Here is a 21,345-nt window from a genome sequence, read left to right on the forward strand (position 1 = left end):
TGAAAGCGGGTACCGGCTTACCCTGAAGAAGCACTGGCGTTATGGCACGGAGAAGGATTTAACCTAAAACGTTGTTTTAAAAAAAAAGGTTGTGTGCTGATTGTTACATAATGCATGAGTGGAAACAATAACAAGTTTTATTCAACCTATTTTCAATAACTTTCATCAAAAGAGTATCTTAATTGAAAAAAAAAAATAATTAAAATACCGGTATATACATGCTAGCATAAAGCTTATCATGTATTTTGTCATTAATGGTTGCTATTTCCTTTAAACCTCTTTGCATTGGATATTATTTAGTGCAGTTTGTGTTGCTTCAATAGAAAAAAAATTACAAATATACAATTCAAATTAGAACACGTTGTACTTTATAGCAAAGATACATGTAACGCAAAATATATGCTCCAATTCCAAGAGAAGAAAAGAAACAACAATATGACAGTTTAACGTTTAATGGATTTCCTTCATACATGTAGAATTGTTAGATAATATAAGTCAATAAAGAGATGTAAATAAACAACCAACGTGTTATCCCTATCGATTTTTTTTCTTATTTAAAAAACTTCTATGACGTCACCCATTGTATTTAGTCAACGTTTATTTTCACTATTCAACCAGCAGGTGTTGGATATATAAATATCCAACTGATAGGAGTTGGATATTTTTAATATCCAACCGTCAATCAGTTGGATATTCAAATATCCAACTGGGCATTAAACAAAGAAAACTGAAAAAATGTTGAAACGTGTATTTCCAACATAAATCCAAATTTATAAAACAGAATTTTGTCATCCATAAATGTATATCCGATAAGCCACGAATAAATTTTTTGCAGAAATATCTCCTTTTCTTAATTTTGATAGATTCGGGATCACATATAAATCACTTTCATAAACTTTTAGACTTCCTCTTTGAACCTTGAACCATATCACTCCTTCTAATTAGTTTAACAATATAGGAAATATTGTCGCACTATGACTTCATAAGACTCCTATCAATTTTTTAGATAAATCATCGTCTGTTAATTGACGTCAAAATTCTGATTTTTCCTTTCTCCTTGCAAGTTTAAAATATCATTCATTCAAACGGTATCCATGTCTTTCCAGGAACTGTGGATCTCTATAAACATTGTACAAGTGTGTACTTTGCGTTAAAAAATTCATCTTCTAAATCTATGTCTGCTCAGTACAGCGGTATGGTTTTCTATAACATGCGCACCTGTTCACTCGTCCATGATTAAAAAGGTGTGTTTGGTTAGGCTATTGTGTATTGTATTGCTGGAATTATACTTTTGTATCACATCACAGTTGGATATATGAATGGGTCAAAGCTTCTTAGAGGCTCAAATGGGGGAATTTTTTTAAGTAAGATAAATAACTCGATAGTGTTGAATAGTTTAGAGAAAACATCCCCTCCTCGGGCCTTCGGCCCTCGGAGGGAATGTTTTCTCTAAACTATTCAACACCATCTCGTTATTTATCCATTACATAATCATACAATATGCATGTAGAATTTTCCGAATAATTGCACATGTATATACATGTATCTAAAAATATTAGACGATTTCTGTTCATGTTAAGTAAGAAACTTCCCTAGAACCATTTTAAAAATACCTTTGACTTTTGATAGGACGAAGCTATTTATTTCTTGCATCAAAATAAGTTCAAAAATAACGCTGGTTTTAAGCGAAATATGCACACATTGCGTAGTCCTAGCATAGTAGCCAGACAAATCCTCTTCATTGCAAAGAACCATAACTGAGTGCCCAGCAATGAAATAGACAGGCCTACGTCATATTGCTGTTTTACACAACTACCTCAGCTCTTGTTAAATTCGTTCTAACTAAAGGCGTTGTCATTAACAGCTGCAAAATAAGTACAAATTCAAGTCTTTTTTTCGGATTTGCTATTATCATAAGGTTGAATGAACGAAGAAAATATTTTAAACATGTGAAAAAACAACAAAATAAAAAAACAACGATATGATAAGTAATGATCTATTTATTACAGTGGGCATCAACAACAAATATATACTATAATATAGAAAATGGATACATGATAACACAGAAACATGAAACTTTTGTTATGATATGAGTTTTGATTGAAGACAAAGTTGAAAAAGTCAAAATGTTTGAAAAACATTTTTTTTCTTCTGAAAGTTAAGCCGCAAGTGCAGCAGAGAAGTTCCTGTTTTCACGTCCCTCTTTGAGACAGCTGATGGGAAGCAGTGGATGGTCACTCTTCATCAGATAATTCTACAACAACAAACCAAAATTATCAACGTTTCAATTTCAATAAATCTCTTATTGCAATTCACAGCAACTTTTCTGATAATGAATGTCTTGCACAGATCTAAAAAGGGAATCAAGGAGTCCACCTCCCTCTCCCCTACTCCCCTGTTATAAGAAATTATACTAAGTCTTACCAAATTGGTAAAGATACCAAAATAGGCAATTAACACTCCCTGCCCCTTTCCCTCTTAAAAGATTATTCCTCTGATACCCCCCCCCCTTGTTTAGATATGTGCATGAATGGAATTTATAATCTAACACGTAGGTTTTAAGGTTAATATTGTTTTAATGGAAAATGACAATAATTGTACTGATCAATTAATTGAACCTCATCTGGAGTTTAATTTTCGCGCAGATATTAAGTTGTTTATGTTGCAAATTGTACAGAGTGTCTCTACAACTCTTGTCGGGCATTTTTTTTAAAAATTTGATCAGACCTGTTCGGTTCGAGAAGATGGTGTAATTGTTCATGAATTGATTTGAAGCCGACACTTACGTGAGCGTAGGTCATCGCATTCTTCCTCTCTGCTGGGGTTGTGGCTTTTCCAATCCACACAAAGAGTTCCTCTTTCGTATCAAAAATGAATACATCCTGTAATCAAAATCATATCAAATAAATTTCGTTTAAAAGAAGAAATTTGCATTAAGATAAAAGAAAATATTACAATCAATTTTAAAAGTTAACTTAACTATGTTGTAAGATATTTCAGTAGATGTTAGGTTTCAGCTAATTAAAAGTTGTTATCTATAAAATCTTTGGATAGTCCTGATGGACAATTTATTTGCCACCCAAGCAATGTTTATAGAACTGCACTAAGAGCGACATTATGTCTAAGGTAATTGTTCTGTCTTTAAACCCAAAAAAACAAATATATGTACTTTTCGCCGAGGATACTATGACAATTACACAAATTAGAGATATTTAATAAGATTCGTAATATATATTTATTGTGTTCATTATTAAAAATGAATAAAAGTAAGACAAAGCAAATACATGTTTGATAAAGAACTGCATGAAGAATTGACATCTTATACATGTATTAGGACCGTCTTTCGAAGAGAGGTACCTTCTCTTAAAAACAAAAAAATATTTACATGACTATATTGACATGTTTGATGTGTGGGTAGGAAAGTGGGGAGGCATAAAATTATTTATTGACATCAAACAAGAGTGTTGTACATGTACGTGTACGTAGTTGATTCGCAATTTCAATTTAAAGCAAAAAATCTAATAAAAGGCTTAGGGGATCATGTCATTTTTTTTCTAAATGAAATTACAAGTTATGCAACTATATTGTTATTTATTAATAGCATTTCAACGGTAACACTTAGTCTGGTAAAAAAAAAAATGTGATAAATGGATATTATTTTTACTGCCACAATTTGATATCTACGTCAGCGAAATATATGTCGGTAAAAGGACAGCTTCATCTTTAAGTTGGTTCGGGGATTTAACTTTTATCCTTACAATAAGCCATCAGGAAAATACGTAATTTCCTATAGCTATAAAAAAAATAATGTGCAAATTACAGTTTGTGAATCGTGTAATAAGAAACGTCAATAAAAGAGGTTCAGTCTTAAGGTTCATCAACCCTTTGTGCACTTTTAAAAAAGTTTGCTTAATGGACCCCTCCCCGCCAAAAAAAATGAATAATTTAATTTCAGCAAACCTTGAGTATCAAAGTTTGATGAATAGCAGTTGAACATGAGAAGTGTAATTTCTGTCGTTTCTTGAGTACGATTTATCGTTCTTGTCAAAGGGTCGATGAATCTTTATATGTAAACAATTTAATGTGCCTTACTTTGCTATCAAAATCGCCCATTGATACTTTTCCTTTCTTTTCTGGTGAAAATTTCATTGAACCCTCTGCATCTGATAGTCTACAAGAAACAAAGGTAAATTCAAAATGAAGAACTGTTACATGATTTTTTTTTTTTAGAAAGCAGGACAGTTCAACCTTTGCAATTGTCTTAATTATACTACACTAACACACAAGAGCTGTCTGAATTATTGAATAATTCTGCAACATTATCAAAATTAGACCGTTTACGCTCCTGTATCATGAATGAGTCGCCGTGAGGATTCAATTATCCCACACATGGTAGCGATTTATGAAAAATACCTCTTGAGTTAGCAAGAGCTTATTAAGTTATGTCTAGTAATCATTCTTTATTCATATTTAGATTTATGTCATGAACATTTGCTAAGACTGTCTTTGCTTTTTTTCTTTCTTTTTTTTTTGGCCAAATAATGTGGTATCAAAGATAAAGATGCACCAAAAAAATATCAATCGTAAAAAAATGTATAACCTTACAATGAAGTCAATTACTAATCTAAAAAAAACAACAATATTCACGTATCTTCGAAATAAAAAGCCAAACATTTGCAGCCAATTGTGAGGAAAAAAGTAGTCATTCAATATGTATACAAACTTGTTTGATTAAAAAATTTGCCGATGATTACAAAATCATACTTATCATATACAATCATATTTTTTATACAGCCCTTCTAGCTTAATAGAATCTGACCACTAGAGCAACCAAATTCTAATATTCCTAACCTAGTGAACAGTTTAATTAAATGATATTGCTGTTTACTTGATGCATTTTAATAATTTACACATTATGCATTTAACCATACGTTAATCCTAATTAAGCAAGGCTATAATCTTATTAGGAAAAGTAGCCCCAAATCTGTCCTGAAACGTTAAACCACTGTTTCTTTTTTTTCAAACAAAAATAATGCTTTGCAAACCTGAACAGTTCCTTGGTTTTGTCCCCGGCCTCGTAATCAGAGGAATTGTCAAACTGGTCCTCCTCCTTACCCCCGTCCAGATGGCGCAAAAAGTCCTCCTAAAATTGTTTTTGTTAAAACATGTTAAAAGTATTCTACGTTATTGATTTTGTTTTCCGTCTATCCATATATTTATGCATGTTACGTTAATGCGCAAAAAGGTCCTCGTAAAATCTTTCATTAAACATGTTCAAACTGTTTTAGGTTATTTTGTTTTTAGTTATTCATATGTTTTGTAACGATTGGATGTTAAAATAATGGCACACTTTCAAAAGTTCTTACTTTATATAATCAACTTAATTTATCAGTTACTCTGTACTTGTGTCTGTCGATAAACTGACATGACATGATATATACTACTTTCTTTTAAACGTAACCAAAAAAGTGTACTTTTTTTTCTCAAAATGCGTATCTTTTGTTCTATTGTTTAATTGATATTTTTATTATCATAATGTTTAATTCCGATCGCGACCTGTAGTTCTGTCCGCACGATGTAGAAAAAAAAACGGCAATGGAAATGCAGAAATATTCGTTGGTGATTTAATTTCGTAATTAAATGCCAATGAAATCTTATTTGGTTTAAGATTTTAAACAACGAAATTTTGACCCTACGAAAATATATGCTTCTAGAGTATATCCGTACCTCATCACTGGAGTTTTGATCTATCACCTCTACTTGAATCCGCTTCCCACTTCTTTCCTCTTTCAGTTTATTCACATACTGCAACGCCTAGTTGCATCGATAAAAAACAATTAATTGATCATTCCTATATAAATTGAGCACAAAGTTTTCTCATAAACATAATGCAATGCGATATTAAATCCATGTATTAAGCTATCAATCAATTTTATTACAAAAACTAGTTTTTTAATTTTTTCACTAATTACGTATTTATTTATTATTGCCTTGAATCTTTCGTCCTTGTTGCAACCTTGCCCGTTCCACTGGTAAATAGTGAGACCCAGGTCCAATATGTAAGCATCTGTGTCATCCAATCGGCTTTTATCCCGAACCACCTGATGATTTGAAAAAAAACCACCTATCATCTTCTATTTTCCACATGACGAATATAACAAAATAATTGTTAACAAATAAATCGTAGCCGTTTATTTGTTTAGTTAATATTTTCATGGGAATTTTTAGATTTCATTGCGACTTTGATTCTTCTAAACATGTCAAAATCATACTTGAAAAACAAAGTTTTAAGGTTCTTTCAGATGCCCCATTTGATGCTATTAAAATATACTAGTAAATGACATCAGAAAAAACAATGTAATCCTTATAACATACTTAGGTAAAAAGCAGCAGCATATTTTATATTGGATTAATATTCTATAAATTCATTCCCTCATGCAAGAACTTAATTCCGCGATTCAGCCATTTTGCACCAAATCGCGAAAATATAACATCGTGAACACGGGGTTGTTATCATAGTTTCAATTAGTTTAAATCCGTTCAAAAAATAAAGGCGAGATTCGCTTGTCGCGATTTCACGCGGATATTAATTTTTCGCCTTTAATCAGGAATCTACAGTTATAACGTAGACGAAAAACGTTTTTGAGAAATCTAGGAAGCCATGCATCATTAGAAGTTGAGTAATTGTCGATTTTTTTAAAATAAAAAGCTTCGTTTTAGCCACCTCTTTTACTGTGACTCCGAACTTGTCGCCATGGAAATGGAACAGACGTGGCGTGTATTCTTCCGGTTTGACCGCCCGGAATCCGCTGTCAGCGCCGCCATGTAGATAGCTGTTAAAAGATTAACGAAAAAGATAAATGAAAGGTGGCAAAATAAGTAAATAGGATTATAAGACACTGACTTTTTGATACAATAATTTTTTATTAATTTGATATAGTTATTGAATTATCAATAATTTAAACTCACGTGATTTCTTTGAAATAGGACCGGAAGAGATCTGACTCGTGACCTTGAACTTCTCTGTGCTGTACGGGGACGTCATCTAGGTACGTGTCTAGCTCCACTGTCTTGTAAGCCGCAGTTCCGTATTCATCCTGAGATCGGCAAATTCAAAAAATATTTTAATATTGATTTTTATTATGATCTATTTAACAGTGTTAACCAGTTTGAATAACTGAATAACTAACTTTATACACGTACAAAAGTCCTAAAATTAATTTTATTAAGATTTGTAGGTATAGATATCACTTTACATAACAAAACAGGGGAACCATTTAGATGGGACAACTATGACATAATCTTTAATCTTTTACTAATCTGAATCAACTATGACTGCTCCAGTTTGTATGATAAGAATAATTAAATCGCATGCATGCAAATGTACAAAATATTAGATCTAACAACCAAATTAGAAATTACATTAATATAGTCAACCAATAAATAGAATTATGATGTTAACCAGAAAATTTAATATGAGAGCTATTTTTTACATGATTACTAGTATCACTGAAAGTCTTAAAGGTAAAAAAAAATATGGTAAAAAGAAAGTATAGGGGATATATAGTTATAAACATGAGTGAAATAACCCCGTATCACGTTGACTGTCACACCAACCTGAGTACTGTATTTCCCAATCCAGAAATGGACGTCATAGAGAAGTGCCTCGGAACTCTCTTCTTTGTAAGTCTGGTGACGAACACAACATTTGTTTTCATTTTCACAACATAGGTACATGTACACATGACACAACAAGTGACTGATGCATTTGAAGAGATATATTATGGAATCTTTAGATTAGTGCAAATTAATACATGTAATACAATTTTGTACAGTTCACATGAAGTGAAGCTGAGAGAGAGAGAGAGAGAGAGAGAGAGAGAGAGAGAGAGAGAGAGAGAGAGAGAGAGAGAGAGAGAGTGTGTGTGTGTGTGTGTGTGTGTGTGTGTGTGTGTGTGTGTGTGTGTGTGTGTGTGTGCCCGGTTCCTGATTGTTGGTGTTTAATTTCCCACTTTTAAATTTAATGGTTTGACTATATGCAATATCTACATAAATTTTTTAACTGGTTATTTTTGCTCTTTATTCCTTTTTATTTAGTTCAAAATATCCTATTGTTTATTTCCTCCCTACTCATATACTCATATACTTACCTGCCTACTGTACATGCATGCACAATTAGCTTAAAAATGAAACGATATGAGAGTAAAGTATGGCTCTTGCTAGTATATATTTAAATATACTCTATATTTAAAAAAAAATCATATGTCAATGAGAGCTCGCTATAATTATATCATCATTTTGTTCACAATATGAATATAGTTAAACAAAATTCAAATGATTTTGTCCGTCCCGTATTAAGCTATAAAAAGACAAAGTTCATGTTTTCAATCTGCTTTTTGAAATGTTGAATGAACCAGGGACGTCCTGGAATGATACATCGAAAGGAAAAAATACTAAGGGATAGGTACAAATTTAGAAAACAAACGCGTTTTTTCCCAGTATCTATATGCCCATCTTCACAACGTCAAGGAACTCCACACAAACGTTTGTGTGGAGTTCCGTAATCACAAAACCTTGACTTTGTGAAGATGCTATATGCCGGTATATGAACATATATATTTTACAAATTAAAAATGTTTATAGGACTTTACAGACACAGACTTAAATTATTTACACTTATACGATTAACAAAAGTCTATTTCAGAGACTTGTAATAGACCTTATAGCGCTTGTAACCAGACTATTTCCAAATTGTCAAATAATAGACCGTGAAATTTAAGGTCAATATCTTATGAATCATATACCAGTAGTCTGTTCCAAATTATTTCTTCCGTAGTTTTTTGGCTATTTTAATGAAAATATACTTACCGGTCGATCAAGTAAAATTTAAATCAGTAAAATGGGGGTAAATCTAAGATCGTTTTATTGATAAATCATCTGCTGTACCTAGAAAACTCACAGTGACGAAAACAAACTTGTGGAGATTTTAACAAAAAATTTCTCCATTCGGAAATGCTAGTACTCGATCAGGACACCTCGCTCGCACAATTTATTAAGGATATATCATCCGGGTACTTTTCATATCAACTTTACAACGCAAAATCCCCGTGGATTATTTTAGATATGTATTAAGAGGCATACAGGGTTTCAAAACAGACAATTAGGAATTTTTAATTTCTCTAATGAATGTAATTTCGACCGCGTACATGTACCATCGTTTTTGATGATTTTTTGGAGAAGGGGGTGGGGGGGGGCAGCCTAATCCCACCCACCCCCCCCCCCTCCGCGGAATTTCCTTACTATAGTATTTAATTTTTATTGCTTTAAAAAAAGCGGGAGCGAGGGGGAGGGGGGTACGATACTTCGTGCCTGGTTTAGGCTCAAAAGTATACGTGTATTTATGATTATTAAAATATCATGCAAAAGGCGGCGGAAGCAGAAACTTGAGACGGAGTGAAACAACCTGGGTATTGTTAAAAAGCATCCTTGAAAATATATATCCCAACTTTCAGAAATGTGTAAACCTTTTTTATTTCTTTTGTAGTTATTAATTCAAGGTAGAAGACAAGGTGGGTTTAAATCTAATCATAGCTCTACAACCGGGAAGTAAATTACACGTCAAGTCTCGTATTCTCTCATTCTGATCTCAAGGTTGTCATGGAGGCCATAATGGCTGAAATAACGTAAAGGTAAATATCACCTGGATTTAGATCAAACGGTGAGTTGGTATTACCTGTGTCAGATAAAATGAAACGTTCCTTCGAATATTCGTATCTCATATCGGTTAAGAATTCGACAGATTCTCCACACCATTATATATACTAGATTTACTTCATTCACATTGTCAATTATGCATAAATTTATACCTTTAGTTCTAAACCGAAAGTAGTGGCAATTGTTATGAATAATAGGGACATTTCAATCCTATTTTAGAACCATTTTAACAAGACCTTGGACTTGTAGACATAACTATATATTTCTTGCATTAAAACAATAAGCTGGTATCGACGAGTGAAGTATGCATAATCTTAGCTCAAAAGCATGCAGGTAAATCTTGTCGATTTCAAAGAAAGACTTAGTCATGGCTGAGGGACAAACAATGAAATAGACAGGCCTACGTCACTATGCTGTTTGACACAACTACCAAAAGTCCAAGGTCTTGTTACTAGTGAACAAACAGTTTATTTGATATGAAATACAGGCACGTAGCATCGGGGGGGGGGGGGGGGGGAGCTGCCAACCCCCAACCCACCCACCCGACTTTTTCTCTCAGCAACAAATTTTCTTAGATTTACATATAAAAAAGTGAATTATCATGGAGTTGGCCCCCCCACTGTTTTGGAGTATGGGGAAAATTGGAATGGAAATAAGGAAATGATGAGTGAAATTGAAGTTAATATGTAGATATACTAAGCCAGCCCCATGGCTGTTCCATTTGCTGTTCTAAGATTATATGCTATAATACCTGTTAATAATGTGTGTGTGTGTGTGGGGGGGGGGGGGGGGTGATATGAATTTTAATGCATGTAATATTTTGATAGCAAATATTGTGACTGCATCTTTTAATTTAAGTGTACTTTTCTCATTTCAGATGGCATTTTCTGAATCCCAAATACCACCTGACGCCCAGCATTATTTGGTGTGTGGCACTGAAGACTGTGAGAAGAACTGCCAGTTTTACTGCAATGACTGTCACCAACCAATGTGTGAACAATGCCGAGATGAACATCAGAAGAATAAGAAAACCAAGAACCATGAAGTAGTCCCTTATAAACAACGAAAACGACCGCTTCCTGTGGAGAAATGCAAAATCCATCCCACAAGAAACATAGAACTTCTCTGTGAAGAATGCCAGATTCCCATTTGTTCTAAATGCACAGCCACAAAAGAACATCGCGGCCATGCATTTACCGACCTAGAATTTGTCTTTGATGAAAAGGTCTCCTTAAAATGTCATGAAGAAATTGCCAAAATTCGAAATTATTTTGATCCAATTTCTCAAGATTTGAAAAAGGAAATTGCTGGTGATGTCACAGAAATAAAGAAGATCATGGAAGATATAAGAACATCCATGAAAGCTGAAGCCAAGTCAGTCAAAAAAATAGTAGATACAATTACATCAGAGAAAATAGAACAGGTCAACAAAATAGAACAGTCATTATTAGAAACATTAATCAACCAAAACCAACAAATTGATGATTACCTCAACTATCTCAATGATTTAATCAAAACATATTATGGTTACCTATCTCCCTCAAACATAGAACAATTAACATGTGCTCTCAAATCAGAAAACCTAATGATACGACCCATACCAGAGACATTCAAACCAGTCCTACCTATATATACTGCTGGTCAACACAGCAAGGAAGACGTCGCCAAACTATTGGGTAGAATAACTGTTCCCAACACTAAACCAGAGAACAGAAAAATAAAGCCTATCGAGACTGCCTCTACAGAGTTGAAACTTACAGGGAAACAGAGGCAACAAGACAGAGAGAAATCTGACGTGAAACAAACACTGTCTCTGTCTTCCTCTGTCACCAAGGTCAGGGAGTACACAGTACCAAATGTAGATGATGTATTTCATATATCACTGGGTAAATCAGGCAGACTCTGGGTCAGTGATAGATATGGTAACCTTGTCCAAACAGATCTACAGGGGAATCAGCTACAGAAGATACAAACCAGTGGTTATAGAGATGAAGGCTACCACACAGTCACACAGGATGGGGATCTGATCTATACAGACAAATACTACAAAGTTATCAATAGGATAACACCGGGTAATACAATCACTGAATTCATTAAAACAGGAGACTGGGAACCACTCAGTATACACTCCTCCCATATCAACGGGGACATACTGGTGGGGATGATGAAGGATGAAGAGGTTAAAGTCACCAGGTACAACAAGACAGGGACAGAAATACAGAACATACAGAGAGACAACAAAGGACAGGGACTGTATAGTACACCACACTACATCACAGAAAACATCAATGGTGATGTCTGTGTATCAGACTATCACAAACATGCTGTAGTGGTGGTGGATAAATCAGGACAACACAGGTTCTCCTACACAGGTCAGGGGTCAGAGTTTGACCCCTATGGAATATGTACTGATGTACTCGGTCACATCATGGTGTGTGATGAAATCAGTAAAACAGTTGATATTCTGGATCAGGACGGTCAGTTCTTGTCTCTACTACTCACATCACAACAAGGGGTAGAGTGTCCCCGTAGTGTGTGTGTGGATGATGAGAACAATCTCTGGGTGGGACAAGATGACACCAACACAGTGACAGTGTACAAGTATCTACAGTGAACATTATACAAGTACAGTGTATATCCATACAGTAATTATGTACTGTGTGTATGTTGTGAGACAATGTAACAACAACACAGTGATAGTGTACAAGGACTAGTTAGTGTACATTGAAGAACATATATTTACCTCATTTATGTAACTATGTGCATGTTTATTCTTAATATTGATTAATTAATTATTTTCATTGCTGAAGAATTGACAATTAAATATGTATACATAATTATGTATTAACAAATTAGTTTTTGAATAGCTACTAGAAACTTGTTGATTGAATCTTGACAACATATACATGTGCATTGTAGCTATAAATAATAAATAAAATTCTATACAAAGCTATCCAGCTATGATTGAATCAATGAGTAGATTTTCCGAATATTTTAAAGAAGGGATAACAAAACAAGAGACTCAATGTCCTGAATGGTCACCTGAGTATGATGCAAGCCTGTTTATTATCTATACATATTCCCTTTTGAGAAGTGGACAGGCATATAGCCTTCATCCACGTGGGTGTAAGCCATGCCTGTCCACTTATCAAAAGAGAATAATCTACACAATGACATTGCGGATATATAGACAGAGGAAAAACGTTGGGTGGGAGGGGGGGGGGGGGTCATGTAATAGAACAGTTTTTAAATTGAAACATTTAATCGAATTTTCTTCAATGTAAAGTACAAAGTTATTTTTATTTATTCGCTCTATGTAAGTAAGCAAATAAGTCAATTATTATATATATCGACCTGTGTATCTGTTACAATATATATGTAACTTTACAAAAAAATTGATCGAACACCCGGTCCATTGGACCTATAAGTCACTGTTAACTTACTGGAACTTTTAATGCATGTGCGATAATTTACTTTGTCGAGAGTTGAAATAAATTAATTTTAATTGAATTATCATGAGTTAAATAAGAAGTATTTGGTCACCTTAAACTTTAATAAAGTTCACATCTGAGATTGTTATACATGTAGTATATAATCATTTTAGAAGAAAGTGGAATTCATGTTCAATTTCGTCCAAGTTACAGCAGCTTGCAGGTACGCTCAGAAACGGGTTCACACCGAAATCGTCCGGTCTCTATCCTCAGCGGTAGTACGTATACATGTACCTAACCATTGTTGATCTAACATGTTTATAAATGTTATTGAGACGTATAAAACTGTTGGAAGCCACTCCCCCAACCCCAAACACCTTGACCACTGATTCATCGTTCATGAATTTACTATAGTAATAAATTCAGTAGAGACCCCTTTACCTATCTTATTGATTCACTCCGTTTGCCCGCTAGATGCCGCCATAAGAAGACACAGGGACAGATATACGTCCCTGAATGATCTGATGTAAACAGTTCCGTCAGATAACGTACAATATTTCTTGACAAAAGACTCTCTATTCATCACTAAATCATCTAATATATATGCATGTTTATGGTGAGATCAGCTTACTGCATAAAACCAGAATATTTGGGTGTATAAAAGTTAATGTGTATCCTGTTTGTTTAAACCTACATGTTTTTTTTTAAGAAATAAACCCATGGCCAAAACGAATATGTAATATTTATGAAAAATGAATATGATAATTGTAACACACTTTCCTTTTACATTTTAACATATAAATACAAGTAAACATTTGTTTTCATTTTCACAACATAGGTACATGTAATGTACATGTACACATATGACACAATAAGTGACTGATGCATTTGTAGAGATATATTATAGAATCTTTAGATTAGTGCAAATTAATACATGTAATACAATTTTGTACAGTTCATATGAAGTGAAGCTGAGAGAGAGAGAGAGAGAGAGAGAGAGAGAGAGAGAGAGAGAGAGAGAGAGAGAGAGAGAGAGAGAGAGAGAGAGAGAGAGAGAGGGGGGGCAGGTTTTTATGTAGACCTACTCGTGTTGTCTTTAATCAGAGAAAGAATGAATTTGTTTGGATTTGGTTTTTGGATAATGTCAGGTGTCCGCAGTTTGACCCTTGTGTCAGCGACGCAAGCTTTATTTTGATCTTCATGGATGCGTTTTGAACAATGAATATTGTACTTCAGTTTAATAAAGCTTAAAAGTGAATAATTTACACATATTTCAGGGTTATTTGTTCACAATTGTGATTGTTCAAAACCGAAAAGAGGAAATAATACACTTCGATCTTTTTTTTTTTAAGGAAATTATTGTCAGTATTCTATATATATTACAAAAACCCATCCTAATATCTGAAGCAAGTGGTAACTTTTTGAAATATTATTGGATGGGAAAGGATGATAGAAAGAGGGTTCAAGTATTGCATTTCATCGATCTCTCATGCAGTGAAGATTTCCTAATACATGGTTACGTTGGTTTGTTATTGCATTAGAGTGTATCAGTCATTAGACACAAATTTGTTGTATGATAAGAACCATAACTCTACAAATGTTATCTGTAAAGCGGGGGACCGGGGGTAAAAGGGAGGGTGGCTTGGGTACATATGGTAAATTCATTCAGTATTTAGAGAGAAAAAAAATCACAATTTATACATATTTAAGTGAAATAAAAGGTTTGAATTGGAAGAACAAATTTAATTAGAGTAAGTAATACTTTAATTTCTTGTTGTATATTAAAAAAATAAGTGTCAGCCAACACAAGTAAACTTACATTGAGAATGATGTATGAGTCGCCATCAAAAAATTTCCCATAATCCTCTTTTGGCCATTCTGTGACTTTGAATTTCTAAATAAAAGATAAGCAGTTTGAACAAGTAAGTTATATTGAATATGACTTTTATTTGTGTTGTTACATTTCATCTTTGCAACCTTTTCTCAAACGTTAACTTAAATTCAAAGCATCCATTAACATCTCGGTCCAGAGTAAAAAAAACAACAACAAAACAGACGCACAAACAAACGCACATGAGAGAGAGAGAGAGAGAGAGAGAGAGAGAGAGAGAGAGAGAGAGAGAGAGAGAGAGACGTATTTGTATGCAGAAGAAATTTATAATGCAAGTAATTTTTTATATAAACCATCTCGATGACAGAAATATTACGCTTTAAAATGATAATCAAAAAAGGGAGAAAAAGTAGGTAGAGCATAAAGCCCATAAAAATCTGAATTCTATTTCCAGTTGTATGTTAATTAGACAACGTTAACACTTTTTAAAATAGAGTCACTGAGAACATATTATGCTAAGCTTAAGTGTTCTATTTGTGAATATATTAATGAGTACTATTAAAAAAAGATAATTACAACAGAATTTTACATGTACATTTCAGCTTGTAAATGTGGCTCAAGTTAATTTTTTTAAAACTGCAATCAAAACCTAGCTATTTCGACCTTTAGTCAACTCATAGTGCAGACAGATCATCAAAACGTGATTAGTTATCCTGTATTCGTCATCTTTACGGAAATTTTTAATGCGTGCTTGGGCGTTAGGAAACTTCCTGATTTGCCATCCAACGCAGCAACGTAAATGTATAAGTACATGTAGAGCCACACCTGACTATATAGCTAAGTACAATTAGAATTAAGGAAGTACAAAGATCAAACTTTATATAAAGTACAACAATTTCCGCCATCAGACATCGACTGTTTTACTACACCTTGCTACAAGTATATCATATGTACAAAGTTTAATGATTTTTCAAGTAGAAATTAAGAATTTTTATAATAACGGATTTAAAATGCCTTCCTTGAATCTATGAAAATCAATTAAAGTTCAAACGAAATACTACTTGTGAAATAATGCCAAATTTAGTAACAATTAGCAAACACATTTTATGTTTTTATGTAAATTACGTAATGAGTCAACAAGCTTTATGATGACATTTCAAAACTGAGATGCATATAAGAACAAGGTATTGTTTGAAGTTGTTTATCAAATAGACTGACTCTCTCTCTCTCTCTCTCTCTCTCTCTCTCTCTCTCTCTCTCTCTCTCTCTCTCTCCCCTTACCACAATCCGCCATATTTGTAGTCCACATTTTTGGCCCGCCTTTTTCCAAGCTTTCTCTTGTTCGGCAGAGTCCTCTGTAAAAAAACAATTCATCAATGTTAATTATTGTTAATTCAGATATTACATGTCAGTTATAAATTTTTTCTAATGTATCATTAACTCAAATGCTAAATGGATGAGTCACATGCTTTTCAAATATTCAGGTATGATAAAATTACGATATTGTATTCTTTCACTACAGAAACTTGATATACATGCTTTTTTCGATTTAGAGCGCAATGCATGCAACTTAAATTAACAACAATGCCCTTGAATTACATAACATCTATATATGAATATTGCGGGGTTTTTTTTGCAAGTAATTGCTCGACCATACACAACTTTTGAATTCCAAGAAGTTTACATGTAAGTCTAGCCCTACCGATTGTATGGGATATGAGCATTTAAATGTCTCATGTGTTTTGACCCCGTCTCCCCGTCCGTCTTTCCTTTTGAATAATGCAGAGATAAAACGAAACTGATTTAAATTTAGAATATAAGATCGTAACGCCATTGAATATTGTGTAAAATTGTATAAACGTTGCAAGGGAATTGCAGATCACTTCGGAGGAGCGCAGTCGATCGTAAACTCTTGGCTGGCCAAAGTGTAAAGAACTTTATTCCTTTTTGATATGAGATTGTTAACAAATAAAAAGAAAAAATGTACTTTTACTTTATCACCAAGGCAGACGCGACAGAACATATAGTATTTATTCTTCATTGTCCACAGTGTTATGAAGCAAAATATACAGATATTTTCTTTTTAAGCTTTGCCCTTTGTATGACAGCTAAGGATGGGTCATGTTTTCTTAATATATATGTATTTGAACCAGATTAACTAGAGGCTTAGTATACTTTATCGTTAACATGCATATGTTTATATCATTTATATATGATCAAGAGGTAGAAAGTCCAAGAGTTTGATCCGTTTCCTTTTTTAACTTAATTACAGTTAAACGAAAAAAAAGAAACCGTAACACTGTGCAATTTTACAAAATACAAATAAAAATGATACGATTTTACGACGATGAAATACACGTTTAATTCATTACTTATATAAAATATCTAAAAATATCATTTTTTTAGTTTAGAAACTTACATTTCAAATTTTTAAGTAACATTTATTGTCATGCAATGTTTATAAGTGATACCGGTACATTACTGTAAGTTGTCCCTTTTAAAGTTTTTAACACAAGGAAAATGCATGTATCTAAATTGAATATAGAAAATTATAATGTTATCTTCCTGAACGTATCAACATCCTTGCAATGGATCCATATTTTTTTTTTTAATTATACTGAAAGCGTGTGAACATTGAAAGTTGATTTTTCCTTCCCCCCCCCCCCCCGCTAAAAAAAAACCAAGAAATTAAAGCAAATAAAAAAAACCCAGAAAAGTCTTAGACTTACTTTTGACTTGTCTCTCTGTGTCCGAGCCGAATAGGGCCAGGTTACTGTCCTTCCAATCGTATTGTTTCTGTTTGATCATTCTCAACAAAATAACGTTAAAAAGTTCAGTCAGCCGACCATTATATATAATCATACGGTTGAGTGATTTCTGGGAAATCCCGTTTATGGAAAACTATATTGTTTGCGTGAATTTGTTGACGGATACGTGTTCATGTCTATGAGTTACTTTGATGATAAAAGTGTACTTTCTGTTTGAAGAACATACTTGTGAATCTGCGTAGATTGTATGCATTAATAATGATGACTTAACGAAATTTGACAACAAGGACATTATATATAATAGACGAAAACAATATTCTACAGTATAAGTTTTAAATTCAACAATATGCACGGATTCAGAAAATTATTCCGGGAAAGGGGTAACAATTAAGCAATATTTAAGTTTCCCAGTGGGTCCGAGATGGAAATAAAAAATAGAATTTTCTAAATCCACGCATGAACAAGTCATTAAAAAGAGAGATGGGATAAAAAACAATAACATGAAACTAAGCGTAATCTGTGTTTGAAATCTTTGTTTTGTTTTTAAATACTTTAATTATTAACATGTATATGTATGTAACGTTGTCGTTTATTCGTGATTAAATTAAATTAAGCATAAACTTAACTGTTTAGAACGTACGCCTGTCGAGTTCTGAATATTTATCGTACATGAAGTGATTAAAAATGCTTCACCAAATGGAATATCTCTAGTAATTGTTATCAAGGTTGTTTTATCGAGATAAATGTTTTCATCATAAACAATGCTACACATAGTTCATATCCTGGCCTTTTTTTTTTTCTTTTTTTTTAATCTCTGAGCTGTACATTTTACTATTTGCCAAACGAAACCGAAATGTAAATAGAAATTCAAAACAGCAAACAAATCAGACATCGTTACCACCAACCAGGAATACATTTACACAGGCCAGATCATACTAGTTGAATAATAGAAAACTGCTTATTCACACTGCGTTAAAAAGTTTCCAATATCAAAGGCTGTATATATTAATTGATCAATAATATTGATTTTTCTGATTATATTTTTCTTTCCTTTTTATATGTTTATCACAACCCTGCACGCACACCACTATCGGCTATTGAATTGTATCGTCCTCGACTGATATCCCGGGTATAATAATATCTCGATTTACAAGTGTTTACCCTGTTTTCTACCATTCGACCCAAAAAGTCAATCAAACCCGAAACCAATGTCAGTTTTTAGTATCTGCAGCTACGCAATGTACATAAACTGATATAAATAACATTCTCAAAAAATCTGTCGAATATCTGCACATTTGACGCATTTCAGTAGCATTACATGACAAAACAGTTGTACATTTCGTGCTAAGCTTACCTGCTCGTGCGCCCCGATTACCTGAACTCAGGTGTGTATAAAGCGGACCGAAATTTAAAGGACCGAAAGAATGAAGCGTAGTGGAAAAAAATGTTAATTCACTCGTGACCCACATATATTTCGCAAGCGGATCTAGTTATTTTGCAAGCGTTTATTTCCCAAGGATTTTTTACTGTTTGTCAATTCATTACTAAGAAAGTGATTCAACCTGGATTCAGTATTTCTTCCGGTTTTGCCTTCCCGTCAAATATGAAATATAAGGTACTTTTGATAAGCTTTCCGGATGAGGCGTTAGGGAGTAAATTCAGTATCATTCAATCTACAATCCGTGCATTGTAGTATTTGGTATATATACTGATATTGATAATACCAATAGATAAAATAAAAGATTTCGTCTAATAAAAAAAATATGCATATACAAGAATTAGATATTATAATAGTGCATTTATGAGCGACCCCCCCCCCCTTGCATTGTTTTTTCATTTTTTAACGGTAGGGGATGTCAAAATCCTAGGGTGCATAAAACATTGTTATTTAAATAAGGTATGATTATTTTTAAAGCTTAACACAATTTTAAGGTTTATAAACACAATAACACAAAATAGTGAAACAAGAAAATACTAACTGGTCGTGTTAAAATGTTCTTACTTACATATAACAAAGCAAAGGGTGTAAGGAAAAAAATTCATTTATTTTTTCAGTCATTCGTTTTATGCATATTGCAAGGAATCTTTAAAAATAAACGGTGTAAATATTTGATAAGTAAAGTTAATAAACTGCATCTGCTCTAGGTCTGAAGCTCCCGGTCTGAACAAATTCAAATGAACGACCTTTTCAATAATTATCCATGCGGTACACTCCTCTCTATCTGCTGCAAGCTTCAAACCACAAGTGCAGACGGATAAAAACGTACGCTCAACTAGGACCCCAGGTCACCTGCTTATTCACAACTACCAAATCTGTGCACTCCGCTACAAAATGTAGTGCATTACAACCGCAAAGTGAAATTAGAATAACTAATACCACTACTTAGCCTTTAGAAATGATATACAACAGGCAGAAATGTATTTTTATTTTAAAAGAATACCCCTCTAAGTATTGAAAATACACTATAGAGGATAAAAAATTCAACATTGACTATTATTTGAAAGATATATGATATACGTTATGTAGACATAAGGTGACCTGTGGCCCCCCTAAGGATATATAAGTTAAATGTAACACAAAATCCTCCTCATTAAAATATCAAAGTACTTCACCTTCTTACTCTGTATACATAGGTGTAGCCTGTAGAAAGATGTAGTCACCCCCCCCCCCCCCCCCAGCCACCCATCCATAGACTTTTTACTGATACTTTAATATAATGGTAAAATGATTTGATAATAAATTACATTAGATGACCTCTGGTTTTCGTAATGGATGCATGCCAAAACAGTTTTGTATAAAAAAAAATATCTGACATTTTCGAGCCCGTTAGTGATGAGAACTGTGTGATAATTTTTTTTTTCATACAGAGCTGTTTTCGGCATACATCGTACTTACATGTAAAACACTGCTATTGAATTTCATTGTTGATTTACCCGAGACAGTCTGATTTTGAAGGATATCAGTACTGTAACCACGAGTAACGGTCTTATTTTAAGAAGCTCACTAATATCGGACTGTACATGTAAAATTTTAGACTGCTGGAACAAAGGAATGACATCAAATTTGTGTTCTAACTAAAGATACATCATACAACAAAGGCAACCTTATAAACTTAATGCTCTAGCTAACATCTCTTTATTGTCATTACGGAGAAGGTGTTCCCTCGTCTACAGGTGTTGCATGTAGGTTGGAGTTCACCACTTCCCTGCCTCCCCCCCCCCCCCCCCCCGCTCCACCTACAACTTCCCTGGACTGGATTTTCACTCATCAAATTCAAAAAAAATTTAAATAGCTAAAATAAACATAGTAAATACGGACCTATTGTGATTTGCATCTGAGAAATAAATGAAGACGAGCAAATCGTCACTCCTTCCCCCCCCCCCCCCCCCAACATCCTTTGACGACAAAAAATAAGGAATAAATGTGATCGAAATATGTACCGCTTTTGCTTATTTATAAAATCAAAGTCTGAACTTTTGTGTTCAGTAGATTAGAGTATAATTTTTCACGCACCACATTTTTAACCTGTTGTCTCCTTATAAGTTATGCAATCTCTGGTCTCCCCAATGATGTACAATATATGGCGAACTCTGGTTTACG

General features: G+C 33.6%; 2 protein-coding genes across 3 annotated transcripts; one reads left to right on the top strand and one right to left on the bottom strand.

The window, feature by feature from the left end:
* Positions 1-1,980: 1,980 nt before the first annotated feature.
* Positions 1,981-19,241, bottom strand: LOC105341587 (gelsolin-like protein 2). Its single transcript, XM_020072595.3, has 13 exons — positions 19,099-19,241; positions 17,706-17,785; positions 16,258-16,331; positions 14,965-15,039; positions 7,618-7,689; positions 6,970-7,097; positions 6,725-6,833; positions 5,991-6,101; positions 5,728-5,814; positions 5,046-5,143; positions 4,093-4,171; positions 2,787-2,882; positions 1,981-2,254 (listed from the first exon to the last, which is right to left on the bottom strand). Exons 2-13 carry the CDS (start codon positions 17,782-17,784, stop codon positions 2,159-2,161), a joined length of 1,104 nt encoding a protein of 367 aa, XP_019928154.2. The 5' UTR covers position 17,785; positions 19,099-19,241; the 3' UTR covers positions 1,981-2,158.
* Positions 9,552-12,471, top strand: LOC109617037 (tripartite motif-containing protein 3). 2 transcript variants are annotated; one of them, XM_034450262.2, is made up of 2 exons: positions 9,552-9,689; positions 10,592-12,471. In XM_034450262.2, the coding sequence occupies exon 2, from the start codon at positions 10,592-10,594 to the stop codon at positions 12,326-12,328; it is 1,737 nt and encodes a 578-aa protein (XP_034306153.2). In that variant the 5' UTR covers positions 9,552-9,689; the 3' UTR covers positions 12,329-12,471. The 2 variants fall into 2 exon arrangements, with proteins under 2 accessions (XP_034306153.2, XP_034306152.2); XM_034450261.2 differs by having other exon boundaries at positions 9,607-9,718.
* Positions 19,242-21,345: the final 2,104 nt, after the last annotated feature.

The sequence above is a fragment of the Magallana gigas genome, chromosome 4, assembly GCF_963853765.1.
Source record: "Magallana gigas chromosome 4, xbMagGiga1.1, whole genome shotgun sequence".
Lineage (NCBI taxonomy): Eukaryota > Metazoa > Mollusca > Bivalvia > Ostreida > Ostreidae > Magallana > Magallana gigas.

Excerpts from the sequence above, each read along its gene's own strand:
- LOC109617037 (XM_034450262.2), top strand. The coding sequence starts at position 10,592 with ATGGCATTTTCTGAATCCCAAATACCACCTGACGCCCAGCATTATTTG.
- LOC105341587 (XM_020072595.3), bottom strand. The coding sequence starts at position 17,784 with ATGATCAAACAGAAACAATACGATTGGAAGGACAGTAACCTGGCCCTA. Across the intron at positions 2,883-4,092 it reads TGGGCGATTTTGATAGCAAA|GATGTATTCATTTTTGATAC; the intron begins GTAAGGCACATT and ends TTTTGATTACAG. Across the intron at positions 2,255-2,786 it reads ATGCGATGACCTACGCTCAC|AATTATCTGATGAAGAGTGA; the intron begins GTAAGTGTCGGC and ends TTGTTGTTGTAG.